The sequence below is a fragment of the Ornithodoros turicata genome, chromosome 1, assembly GCF_037126465.1.
Source record: "Ornithodoros turicata isolate Travis chromosome 1, ASM3712646v1, whole genome shotgun sequence".
In the NCBI taxonomy this organism is placed as follows: domain Eukaryota; kingdom Metazoa; phylum Arthropoda; class Arachnida; order Ixodida; family Argasidae; genus Ornithodoros; species Ornithodoros turicata.
Genome location: NC_088201.1, coordinates 12,569,805 through 12,582,234, shown reverse-complemented (window position 1 = coordinate 12,582,234; position 12,430 = coordinate 12,569,805). Strand labels below are relative to the sequence as shown.

General features: G+C 49.5%; 1 protein-coding gene across 1 annotated transcript; it reads right to left on the bottom strand.

The window, feature by feature from the left end:
* Positions 1 to 620: 620 nt before the first annotated feature.
* On the bottom strand, positions 621 to 12,428 carry LOC135373212 (venom protease-like). Its single transcript, XM_064606602.1, has 6 exons — positions 12,350 to 12,428; positions 10,975 to 11,066; positions 10,799 to 10,908; positions 2,672 to 2,943; positions 1,666 to 1,802; positions 621 to 897 (listed from the first exon to the last, which is right to left on the bottom strand). Exons 1-6 carry the CDS (start codon positions 12,426 to 12,428, stop codon positions 634 to 636), a joined length of 954 nt encoding a protein of 317 aa, XP_064462672.1. The 3' UTR covers positions 621 to 633.
* Between the last annotated feature and the right edge of the window lie 2 nt (positions 12,429 to 12,430).

Here is a 12,430-nt window from a genome sequence, read left to right as displayed (position 1 = left end):
GCGCCTAATCAATGAATAAAAAAATACAGGCGATGAGAACACGCGACTCTTCACAATATTCTGCAGTTTTCATTCGCGTGTGGCAAACCGTGTTTTTTTTTTTTTTTTTTTTTACCCCGGTGCACGTTAGTTTGGACACACTGTATGGTGTTTCTGATCCCGTAGCTATGCCACTGACCTCTGTGTAGAGACAGTTCAACTGTGTTCAGGTGCTTTTAAAGGCATTCGCTCATTCCTATAGCTCTACAAGCTGGCTGTATCAAAGTTTCAAAGTATCTGTCAATAATATGCATAGTTTGTTGCCTCAGTTTGTACTTGCTTATAAGTATTGCACACACTTAGCTTAGCTTATCTCGCATGCTTAGTTAGCAACAAGCAAATTTATTTACTGTAAATAAAGTATCTCTCAGATTCCAATAAATGATATGATTTTTTATAAATGCACTAATCGAAATGCTTTCTTTTCTTGAGATGCATTGTATATGTGTGTTTAGAGAAGAAAAAAACCTTCTATCCTGTGGTGTACAATACAAACGATCAAATACAAAATACCTTGCGAATACTGTATTTACATAAATTGTCAGTGCCACGTGCATGTCGCAAGACGCTTAATTATATGCTCACAGATATGATTCATTTAATAATGTTGTCAGTAATGTCATCAAACACAAGGGTATCTAAGCCCTCGTATGAACGCCACGGGTAGTCCCGGTCAACAGTAAATGCTGGCTTGCACTCAGCATCGATAGTGTTCCTGTATATCCATGGGCCATAAAGGCCCAGACGAGTGTAAACTCCATAGACGTCCTTGAGGGCACATTTTTTTCCAAACGACACCACGCCAGCGACAACGTGGTAACTGTTGACTTGAATCAACATGGGTCCTCCAGAATCGCCCTGTAATTGAGTGTTACTTAATTAATAGCGAATCATTAATAAATATGGGGAAGCACCAAAAATCTACCGGGTCATCAAGAAGAGTGTCCGATACTGACGAAAATAAAGAGCCCTGTTTCAAAGTCCTTGGGTGATTTTTTTTTTTTTTTTTTTGTTGTTAATTTGGTTGGAGAGCTTGAATTTGTTTCAAATGTTCCGTACAACAAAAACGTCTTAGGACTTGTAAACAGTAAGAGAAAGTTCGCTCCCTAGCATAATTGAAATAAATGTGTTCAGCAGGAGCGTCTGACTCCCGCGAGCACTCTCGCTCGAAATCGATGTAAGTATTTCCCGAGTTATTCGTATTTTGTCGACAAAGTCGGCAACGGACTCGCAACTACGGGGAGGAGAGCCGTAGAATCCGACCGAATAGCGCGACCTTTCCGTGACGTGTGACGTCCCTCTCCCACATCTCCTCACGTATTCTCTGCACCGGGATGCACAGCAGGAGATAAGGAAGCCGCCACGCCCACATTTCCCCACCGTGACGTCGCGCATACGTCTATCCGCGCGAATTTCAAATCGTGTGGATTCCAGCGATTTATAAAGCCGATAATGAAAATTCGAGTCTGCGAAACGTACGGGAAGCAAGGATTCGGTGAATCAGGAAATACACTACCTGTGGAACAGATACGGTGCGAATTGATGCTTCGAGAGCGAACTGTCCCTTCACGCGAAAAAAAAGTCTTGGCCCTTTCGCATGGAAGTGATTGCTGTGAATTAACTTACTATGCAAGCATCCTTTCCTTCGATCCCTCCAGCGCACACCATAAGTGGATAAATCCTGTGCTTCAAGGGGCGTTGGCATATTGTGCGATTGACAACAGGTATGTCCACTTTCCTCAGTATACTTGACTTAGGCCCACCTGGGGAAAATTAATTGCACAACAAAGTATTCAGGGAGCACTGAAAAGCACTTCAATGTGAACATCCTCTACAGTGGTAATTTATAGCAATATGTATCTTGTTTCTATTTTTGTACCAGATGATGGTTGGGGAGTCTCATCGCCGGGGGCGATACTCTACCCCATTGCTGGTGGTGATGCGGGGAATGAAATGAAACGAGATGAAATTGAAACGAAATTGAGATATATGTTATTTTTTATGTTGTTGTTTTTCCGGGCCCTTGAAGAAGGAAGGATTCGGACCGGTGAAGCAACAAAGCCAGTCAGCAACAGCTGACTGCGAGAGACAGCTATGTGCGTAGAGCACTAGAAAAACTTTATATGCGCGTCTATCCCAGGGCCACCTTCTGGCAGCTATGTGATTCATACTCTTGCCCTCCCCTCTTCCCAAGTGTAATTCACACACACACACAAAAGAAAAACGCAGGAGCACGAATTGCATAGCGTCAAAAGCACTCTTCTCGTTTGTCTTTCGCGACAGGTAGCATGATAAAGATTTTTTTGACTGTCCCTTTAGAGTATCGTGCTTTGTAACGCCTTCTTCAATTTCGGACCACACTGGGAAAGGGAAGCGCAAGACTGGAAATATTGCTCTCCCTTCCTCGTAGGAGATGTGCCACCTGCGTAGTACCATACCTTGCGAATTGATGTCATCTGCCACGCTGGTTGAGGCAATTTGACAGTTGGTTGATTAAAGCTTGCAAGGGAATGAGCAGCTATCACTGCTATTACGATTTGCCATTTTACTACTAAAAGGGGACATTTTGGTGATTACATAAGCTTGTAGTGGAGTGTACCCTTTGAAAAGGAAGCATACGAACTTCACTAACCATAGCGCAGCCTTCCCCATCCAACCACTCTTGCGACAGTCCCGGGCGTTATGTCCGAATTCAGAGGCGGCAGTATGGCTGTCTCCAGGCTGTTCTGCAGCAGGGACACAGATTCGTTGAGGTAGACGATTGCGATATCATTTCTGTAAGATGGCACATCATATTCCTCGTGTTGTCTGAACGTTGGCACCGCGCGAACGTGATTCTCTGTATCATGAGAGGAGGCAAAATTATAATCGCCGATGTTCACGCTCAGGATCTTGGGTGACTTTCTGAAAAGAAATAGCAGTCGAAGAAAGAAGTAGTATAGTTCGTGAACCAGGTATGCAATCATCAATATCAAAGTGTCACGACCCCTTCAGATGGAGGACGGACTATACACTGTAAGAAAAAAAAGGTAGAATTATCTACCCGTCTCGGTAGAGCTGTACTGCAACCACATTTCTACTCAAACAAATTTTACCTTTTGGGTATAACTGCAGAGTAGAAGCAAACTACAGAGTAGACACTGTCGTTCTACCAGCTTGGGTAGGAAATTCTACCCTTTTTCCTCTGAGCAAACGTGAGAGAGAGGAGCAAGGAAAGGGACGCCGTCGCTTATACCTGCGGAGGAGAAGGCGCGCGTGGATTGGTCCGAAATGGTCGAAGTACTGTCGTTCTACCAGCTTGGGTCGGAAATTCTACCCTTTTTTCCTTAGAGTACACGTGAGAGAGAGGAGCAAGGGAAAGGGACGCCGCCGCTTATACCCGCGGAGGAGAAAGCGCGCGTGGATTGGCTCGAAATGGTAGAAGAACAGTCGTTCTACCAGCTTGGGTTGGAAATTCTACCATTTTTTTCTCTGAGCAAACGTGAGAGAGAGGAGCAAGGAAAGGGACGCCGCCGCTTATACCTGCGGAGGAGAAGGCGCGCGTGGATTGGTCCGAAATGGTCGAAGGACTGTCGTTCTACCAGCTTGGGTCGGAAATTCTACCCTTTTTTCCTTAGAGTACACGTGAGAGAGAGGAGCAAGGGAAAGGGACGCCGCCGCTTATACCCGCGGAGGAGAAAGCACGCGTGGATTGGCTCGAAATGGTAGAAGAACAGTCGTTCTACCAGCTTGGGTTGGAAATTCTACCCTTTTTTCCTTAGAGTACACGTGAGAGAGAGGAGCAAGGGAAAGGGACGCCGCCGCTTATACCCGCGGAGGAGAAGGCGTGCGTGGATTGGTCCGAAATGGTCGAAGTACTGTCGTTCTACCAGCTTGGGTCGGAAATTCTACCCTTTTTTCCTTAGAGTACACGTGAGAGAGAGGAGCAAGGCAAAGGGACGCCGCCGCTAATACCCGCGGAGGAGAAAGCGCGCGTGGATTGGCTCGAAATGGTGGAAGAACAGTCGTTCTACCAGCTTGGGTTGGAAATTCTACCATTTTTTCTCTGAGCAAACGTGAGAGAGAGGAGCAATGAAGGGGACGCCGCCGCTTATACCCGCGGAGGAGAAGGCGCGCGTGGATTGGCTCGAAATGGTCGAAGTACTGTCGTTCTACCAGCTTGGGTTGGAAATTCTACCCTTTTTTCTCTGAGCACACGTGAGAGAGAGGAGCAACGAAGGGGACGCCGCCGCTTATACCCGCGGAGGAGAAGGCGCGCGTGGATTGGCTCGAAATGGTCGAAGTACTGTCGTTCTACCAGCTTCGGTTGGAAATTCTACCCTTTTTTCTCTTAGCAAACGTGAGAGAGAGGAGCAACGAAGGGGACGCCGCCTCTTATACCCGCGGAGGAGAAGACGCGCGTGGATTGGTCCGAAATGCTCGAAGTACTGTCGTTCTACCGGCTTTGGTCGGAAATTCTACCCTTTTTTCCTTAGAGTACACTTGAGAGAGAGGAGCAAGGGAAAGGGACGCGCCGCTTATACCCGCGGAGGAGAAGGCGCGCGTGGATTGGCTCGAAATGTTAGAGGAACTGTCGTTCTACCAGCTTGGGTAGGAAATTCTACCCTTTTTTCTCTGAGCAAATGTGAGAGAGAGGAGAAAGGAAAGGGACGCCGCCGCTTATACCTGCGGAGGAGAAGGCGCGCGTGGATTGGTCCGAAATGGTCGAAGTACTGTCGTTCTACCAGCTTGGGTTGGAAATTCTACCCCTTTTTTTTATGAGCAAACGTGAGAGAGAGGAGCAACGAAGGGGACGCCGCCTCTTATACCCGCGGAGGAGAAGACGCGCGTGGATTGGTCCGAAATGGTCGAAGTACTGTCGTTCTACCGGCTTTGGTCGGAAATTCTACCCTTTTTTCCTTAGAGTACACTTGAGAGAGAGGAGCAAGGGAAAGGGACGCGCCGCTTATACCCGCGGAGGAGAAGGCGCGCGTGGATTGGCTCGAAATGGTAGAAGAACTGTCGTTCTACCAGCTTGGGTAGGAAATTCTACCCTTTTTTCTCTGAGCAAACGTGAGAGAGAGGAGCAAGGAAAGGGACGCCGCCGCTTATACCTGTGGAGGAGAAGGCGCGCGTGGATTGGTCCGAAATGGTCGAAGTACTGTCGTTCTACCAGCTTGGGTTGGAAATTCTACCATTTTTTCTCTGAGCAAACGTGAGAGAGAGGAGTAACGAAAGGGACGCCGCCGTTTATACCTGCGGAGGAGAAGGCGCGCGTGGATTGGTCCGAAATGGTCGAAGTACTGTCGTTCTACCAGTTTGGGTTGGAAATTCTACCCTTTTTTCTCTGAGCAAACGTGAGAGAGAGGAGCAAGGAAAGGGACGCCGCCGCTTATACCTGCGGAGGAGAAGGCGCGCGTGGATTGGTCCGAAATGGTCGAAGTACTGTCGTTCTACCAGCTTGGGTTGGAAATTCTACCCTTTTTTCTCTGAGCAAACGTGAGAGAGAGGAGTAACGAAAGGGACGCCGCCGCTTATACCTGCGGAGGAGAAGGCGCGCGTGGATTGGTCCGAAATGGTCGAAGTACTGTCGTTCTACCAGTTTGGGTTGGAAATTCTACCCTTTTTTCTCTGAGCAAACGTGAGAGAGAGGAGCAAGGAAAGGGACGCCGCCGCTTATACCTGCGGAGGAGAAGGCGCGCGTGGATTGGTCCGAAATAGTCGAAGTACTGTCGTTCTACCAGTTTGGGTTGGAAATTCTACCCTTTTTTCTCTGAGCAAACGTGAGAGAGAGGAGCAACGAAAGGGACGCCGCCGCTTATACCTGCGGTGGAGAAGGCGCGCGTGGATTGGTCCGAAATGGTCGAACTCCTGTCGTTCTACCAGTTTGGGTTGGAAATTCTACCCTTTTTTCTCTGAGCAAACGTGAGAGAGAGGAGCAAGGAAAGGGACGCCGCCGCTTATACCTGCGGAGGAGAAGGCGCGCGTGGATTGGTCCGAAATGGTCGAAGTACTGTCGTTCTACCAGTTTGGGTTGGAAATTCTACCCTTTTTTCTCTGAGCAAACGTGAGAGAGAGAAGCAAGGAAGGGGACGCCGCCGCTTATACCTGCGGAGGAGAAGACGCGCGTGGATCGGTCCGAAATGGTCGAAGTACTGCCGTTCTTCCAGCTTGGGTTGGAAATTCTACCCTTTTTTCTCTGAGCAAACGTGAGAGAGAGGAGCAAGGAAGGGGACGCCGCCTCTTCTACCCGCGGAGGAGAAGACGCGCGTGGATTGGTCCGAAATGGTCGAAGTACTGTCGTTCTACCAGCTTGGGTTGGAAATTCTACCCTTTTTTCTCTGAGCAAACGTGAGAGAGAGGAGCAAGGAAGGGGACGCCGCCTCTTATACCCGCGGAGGAGAAGGCGCGCGTGGATTGGTCCGAAATGGTCGAAGTACTGTCGTTTTACCAGTTTGGGTTGGAAATTCTACCTTTTTTTCTCTGAGCAAACGTGAGAGAGAGAAGCAAGGAAGGGGACGCCGCCGCTTATACCTGCGGAGGAGAAGACGCGCGTGGATTGGTCCGAAATGGTCGAAGTACTGTCGTTCTACCAGCTTGGGTTGGAAATTCTACCCTTTTTTCTCTGAGCAAACGTGAGAGAGAGGAGCAAGGAAGGGGACGCCGCCTCTTATACCCGCGGAGGAGAAGGCGCGCGTGGATTGGTCCGAAATGGTCGAAGTACTGTCGTTCTACCAGTTTGGGTTGGAAATTCTACCCTTTTTTCTCTGAGCAAACGTGAGAGAGAGGAGCAACGAAAGGGACGCCGCCGCTTATACCTGCGGAGGAGAAGGCGCGCGTGGATTGGTCCGAAATGGTCGAAGTACTGTCGTTCTACCAGCTTGGGTTGGAAATTCTACCCTTTTTTCTCTGAGCAAACGTGAGAGAGAGGAGCAAGGAAAGGGACGCCGCCGCTTATACCTGCGGAGGAGAAGGCGCGCGTGGATTGGTCCGAAATGGTCGAAGTACTGTCGTTCTACCAGTTTGGGTTGGAAATTCTACCCTTTTTTCTCTGAGCAAACGTGAGAGAGAGGAGCAACGAAAGGGACGCCGCCGCTTATACCTGCGGAGGAGAAGGCGCGCGTGGATTGGTCCGAAATGGTCGAAGTACTGTCGTTCTACCAGCTTGGGTTGGAAATTCTACCCTTTTTTCTCTGAGCAAACGTGAGAGAGAGGAGTAACGAAAGGGACGCCGCCGCTTATACCTGCGGAGGAGAAGGCGCGCGTGGATTGGTCCGAAATGGTCGAAGTACTGTCGTTCTACCAGTTTGGGTTGGAAATTCTACCCTTTTTGCTCTGAGCAAACGTGAGAGAGAGGAGCAAGGAAAGGGACGCCGCCGCTTATACCTGCGGAGGAGAAGGCGCGCGTGGATTGGTCCGAAATGGTCGAAGTACTGTCGTTCTACCAGTTTGGGTTGGAAATTCTACCCTTTTTTCTCTGAGCAAACGTGAGAGAGAGGAGCAACGAAAGGGACGCCGCCGCTTATACCTGCGGAGGAGAAGGCGCGCGTGGATTGGTCCGAAATGGCCGAACTCCTGTCGTTCTACCAGTTTGGGTTGGAAATTCTACCCATTTTTCTCTGAGCAAACGTCAGAGAGAGGAGCAAGGAAAGGGACGCTGCCGCTTATACCTGCGGAGGAGAAGGCGTGCGTGGATTGGTCCGAAATGGTCGAAGTACTGTCGTTCTACCAGTTTGGGTTGGAAATTCTACCCTTTTTTCTCTGAGCAAACGTGAGAGAGAGAAGCAAGGAAGGGGACGCCGCCGCTTATACCTGCGGAGGAGAAGAAGCGCGTGGATTGGTCCGAAATGGTCGAAGTACTGTCGTTCTACCAGCTTGGGTTGGAAATTCTACCCTTTTTTCTCTGAGCAAACGTGAGAGAGAGAAGCAAGGAAGGGGACGCCGCCGCTTATACCTGCGGAGGAGAAGACGCGCGTGGATTGGTCCGAAATGGTCGAAGTACTGTCGTTCTACCAGCTTGGGTTGGAAATTCTACCCTTTTTTCTCTGAGCAAACTGAGAGAGAGGAGCAAGGAAGGGGACGCCGCCTCTTATACCCGCGGAGGAGAAGGCGCGCGTGGATTGGTCCGAAATGGTCGAAGTACTGTCGTTCTACCAGCTTGGGTTGGAAATTCTACCCTTTTTTCTCTGAGCAAACGTGAGAGAGAGGAGCAACGAAAGGGACGCCGCCGCTTATACCTGCGGAGGAGAAGGCGCGCGTGGATTGGTCCGAAATGGCCGAACTCCTGTCGTTCTACCAGTTTGGGTTGGAAATTCTACCCATTTTTCTCTGAGCAAACGTCAGAGAGAGGAGCAAGGAAAGGGACGCTGCCGCTTATACCTGCGGAGGAGAAGGCGCGCGTGGATTGGTCCGAAATGGTCGAAGTACTGTCGTTCTACCAGTTTGGGTTGGAAATTCTACCCTTTTTTCTCTGAGCAAACGTGAGAGAGAGGAGCAAGGAAAGGGACGCTGCCGCTTATACCTGCGGAGGAGAAGGCGCGCGTGGATTGGTCCGAAATGGTCGAAGTACTGTCGTTCTACCAGTTTGGGTTGGAAATTCTACCCTTTTTTCTCTGAGCAAACGTGAGAGAGAGAAGCAAGGAAGGGGACGCCGCCGCTTATACCTGCGGAGGAGAAGAAGCGCGTGGATTGGTCCGAAATGGTCGAAGTACTGTCGTTCTACCAGCTTGGGTTGGAAATTCTACCCTTTTTTCTCTGAGCAAACGTGAGAGAGAGAAGCAAGGAAGGGGACGCCGCCGCTTATACCTGCGGAGGAGAAGACGCGCGTGGATTGGTCCGAAATGGTCGAAGTACTGTCGTTCTACCAGCTTGGGTTGGAAATTCTACCCTTTTTTCTCTGAGCAAACTGAGAGAGAGGAGCAAGGAAGGGGACGCCGCCTCTTATACCCGCGGAGGAGAAGGCGCGCGTGGATTGGTCCGAAATGGTCGAAGTACTGTCGTTCTACCAGTTTGGGTTGGAAATTCTACCCTTTTTTCTCTTAGCAAACGTGAGAGAGAGAAGCAAGGAAGGGGACGCCGCCGCTTATACCTGCGGAGGAGAAGACGCGCGTGGATTGGTCCGAAATGGTCGAAGTACTGTCGTTCTACCAGCTTGGGTTGGAAATTCTACCCTTTTTTCTCTGAGCAAACGTGAGAGAGAGGAGCAAGGAAGGGGACGCCGCCTCTTATACCCGCGGAGGAGAAGGCGCGCGTGGATTGGTCCGAAATGGTCGAAGTACTGTCGTTCTACCAGTTTGGGTTGGAAATTCTACCCTTTTTTCTCTGAGCAAACGTGAGAGAGAGGAGCAAGGAAAGGGACGCCGCCGCTTATACCTGCGGAGGAGAAGGCGCGCGTGGATTGGTCCGAAATGGTCGAAGTACTGTCGTTCTACCAGTTTGGGTTGGAAATTCTACCTTTTTTTCTCTGAGCAAACGTGAGAGAGAGGAGCAACGAAAGGGACGCCGCCGCTTATACCTGCGGAGGAGAAGGCGCGCGTGGATTGGTCCGAAATGGTCGAAGTACTGTCGTTCTACCAGCTTGGGTTGGAAATTCTACCCTTTTTTCTCTGAGCAAACGTGAGAGAGAGGAGTAACGAAAGGGACGCCGCCGCTTATACCTGCGGAGGAGAAGGCGCGCGTGGATTGGTCCGAAATGGTCGAAGTACTGTCGTTCTACCAGTTTGGGTTGGAAAGTCTACCCTTTTTTCTCTGAGCAAACGTGAGAGAGAGGAGCAAGGAAAGGGACGCCGCCGCTTATACCTGCGGAGGAGAAGGCGCGCGTGGATTGGTCCGAAATGGTCGAAGTACTGTCGTTCTACCAGTTTGGGTTGGAAATTCTACCCTTTTTTCTCTGAGCAAACGTGAGAGAGAGGAGCAATGAAAGGGACGCCGCCGCTTATACCTGCGGAGGAGAAGGCGCGCGTGGATTGGTCCGAAATGGCCGAACTCCTGTCGTTCTACCAGTTTGGGTTGGAAATTCTACCCATTTTTCTCTGAGCAAACGTGAGAGAGAGGAGCAAGGGAAGGGACGCCGCCGCTTATACCTGCGGAGGAGAAGGCGCGCGTGGATTGGTCCGAAATGGTCGAAGTACTGTCGTTCTACCAGTTTGGGTTGGAAATTCTACCCTTTTTTCTCTGAGCAAACGTGAGAGAGAGAATCAAGGAAGGGGACGCCGCCGCTTATACCTGCGGAGGAGAAGAAGCGCGTGGATTGGTCCGAAATGGTCGAAGTACTGTCGTTCTACCAGCTTGGGTTGGAAATTCTACCCTTTTTTCTCTGAGCAAACGTGAGAGAGAGAAGCAAGGAAGGGGACGCCGCCGCTTATACCTGCGGAGGAGAAGACGCGCGTGGATTGGTCCGAAATGGTCGAAGTACTGTCGTTCTACCAGCTTGGGTTGGAAATTCTACCCTTTTTTCTCTGAGCAAACTGAGAGAGAGGAGCAAGGAAGGGGACGCCGCCTCTTATACCCGCGGAGGAGAAGGCGCGCGTGGATTGGTCCGAAATGGTCGAAGTACTGTCGTTCTACCAGTTTGGGTTGGAAATTCTACCCTTTTTTCTCTTAGCAAACGTGAGAGAGAGAAGCAAGGAAGGGGACGCCGCCGCTTATACCTGCGGAGGAGAAGACGCGCGTGGATTGGTCCGAAATGGTCGAAGTACTGTCGTTCTACCAGCTTGGGTTGGAAATTCTACCTTTTTTTCTTAGGGTATAGACTAGCTACAGCATCAGTGATAACACATACTTATTGAGGCAATGAGCAGCTGTGAGGACATGTCGTTCCGTAATCAGAGCACCACCGCAGAAAGGAAATGGTTTGGAGTTCGAACCCTTCAGTTTTTTTCTGATGCTCACCTGGAAAATGTCCCACAATGGTGCATATAGAATGTAATCCCCTGGAAGTAGAAATTCTCAACTTACAGCGTAAGGGTACTCTAAAAGTTCAGCAGCCCTTCCTCCAACAATTCTCTTGCGTCGGTGGTATTCGGAGAGTACAGTTGGACAGATGGGTCCTTTATGGGGAAAAGTAGTGGTTTTCCAGTTGTCATGAACTCATTGTGTAGTTGACTTAGGAGCAGAATAATACAAACGAATTTCAAAACAAGTGAACTCTCTTTCGTTATCTCTCCTTTTTGTGTGTAAGAAAGTTAACGATGAAAGATGAAGGTCACTGAAAACGTTAGCCAGCTGTAGCCGGACCCACATCTTCTGGATTACCGGTCTAGGGCTCTACCAACTGAGCTAAGCTAACACATCTCCCCAACGACTTCCAAGAGCGCGTCATCTGAAGGGACAAATCAACCACCCATCCAGAAGATGTGGGTTCGAGTCCTACAGATGGCTATCCTTTTCAGTGACTTCCATCTTTCATCGTTAATTTCTTAGGCAATTTGAGGCTTTGTATGTGTTTGTCCTTTCTATGTTGTTCCAGCCTCAGAACATCGGTTCTCTCATGGTCAAGATGAAAAGTTGTTTGTGTACAGATAGCGACCAAGTCGCACGTGTGAGAGATCCGAAGCGGTATACACTCTGATAAAAGAAAAAAAGAGTAATACGGGAAGTAACTGCAGCATCTAGTCCCCTACATTGCAGTTACTCCTCAGTTCAGCTCCCTAACCCCGAAGTTTACTCCCCAGCACTGATGGTCCCCTAAGTGCAATAGTCTATATACGTAAGTGTACGTATAAGTATGTACTAGAAATATGGAAATATGTGATCTGCGGGGAATTGGATTGAAGAACGCAATTTTCTGCCCACAGAGCAAGAAAGAGTTAGTGGTTCCTTCTTCACAGATTGTGCCTTATGCATTTCGCAGGATTTTATAACTTGACATATGAGTGTTAATTGTTTCCATTGATGCGCATATGGACTATGAGGACAAAGCGTGAAGTGCAGTCCCCACTCTGTGACATTCATTTTATCTCATGCAGTTAGTCTCAAAAGGAACTAATGGTTGTGGAAACGCATCTAGTTCCCAAGAGGAATCAGGAGCGGACCTAGAGGGGGGGGGGATCCGGATGTCCTGACCCCCTCCTCAATTTCTGTGTTCACGTAGTGTTTAATTGACCCTAGATCGCATGTCTAGCACTGTCCTCTGCTACTCTGTTGTGTCACTATACGAACGCTGCATGCAGGGATATTCCCAGGATTCTCATCTGGGGGGGGGGGGGGGCGGACGCCCATATCTGCTGCTTTTGTGGCGTTTTTGGCCTTTCCTGTCGGTATTTTGGGGGCTGTTGCAATATCTTGGGGTGCTGTTAGGGGGCGCGTGGGAATTGCTGGGAAAATCCCTGACCGCATGCATTCCTAGAGAAGACGATGACTTGCGCCTTTCGGGGCTTCCAGAAAGCATACACGATAAAAATGACACGCATAA

Bases quoted from the DNA above. Each gene is read 5' to 3' on its own strand.
- LOC135373212 (XM_064606602.1), bottom strand. From the start codon at position 12,428: ATGCGTGTCATTTTTATCGTGTATGCTTTCTGGAAGCCCCGAAAGGCG. The intron at 11,067-12,349 runs GTCAGGGATTTT...TTCCCCATAAAG, and splicing joins CTTCTCTAGGAATGCATGCG to GACCCATCTGTCCAACTGTA. The intron at 2,944-10,798 runs GTATGTGTTATC...ATTTCTTTTCAG, and splicing joins GCTGCTCATTGCCTCAATAA to AAAGTCACCCAAGATCCTGA.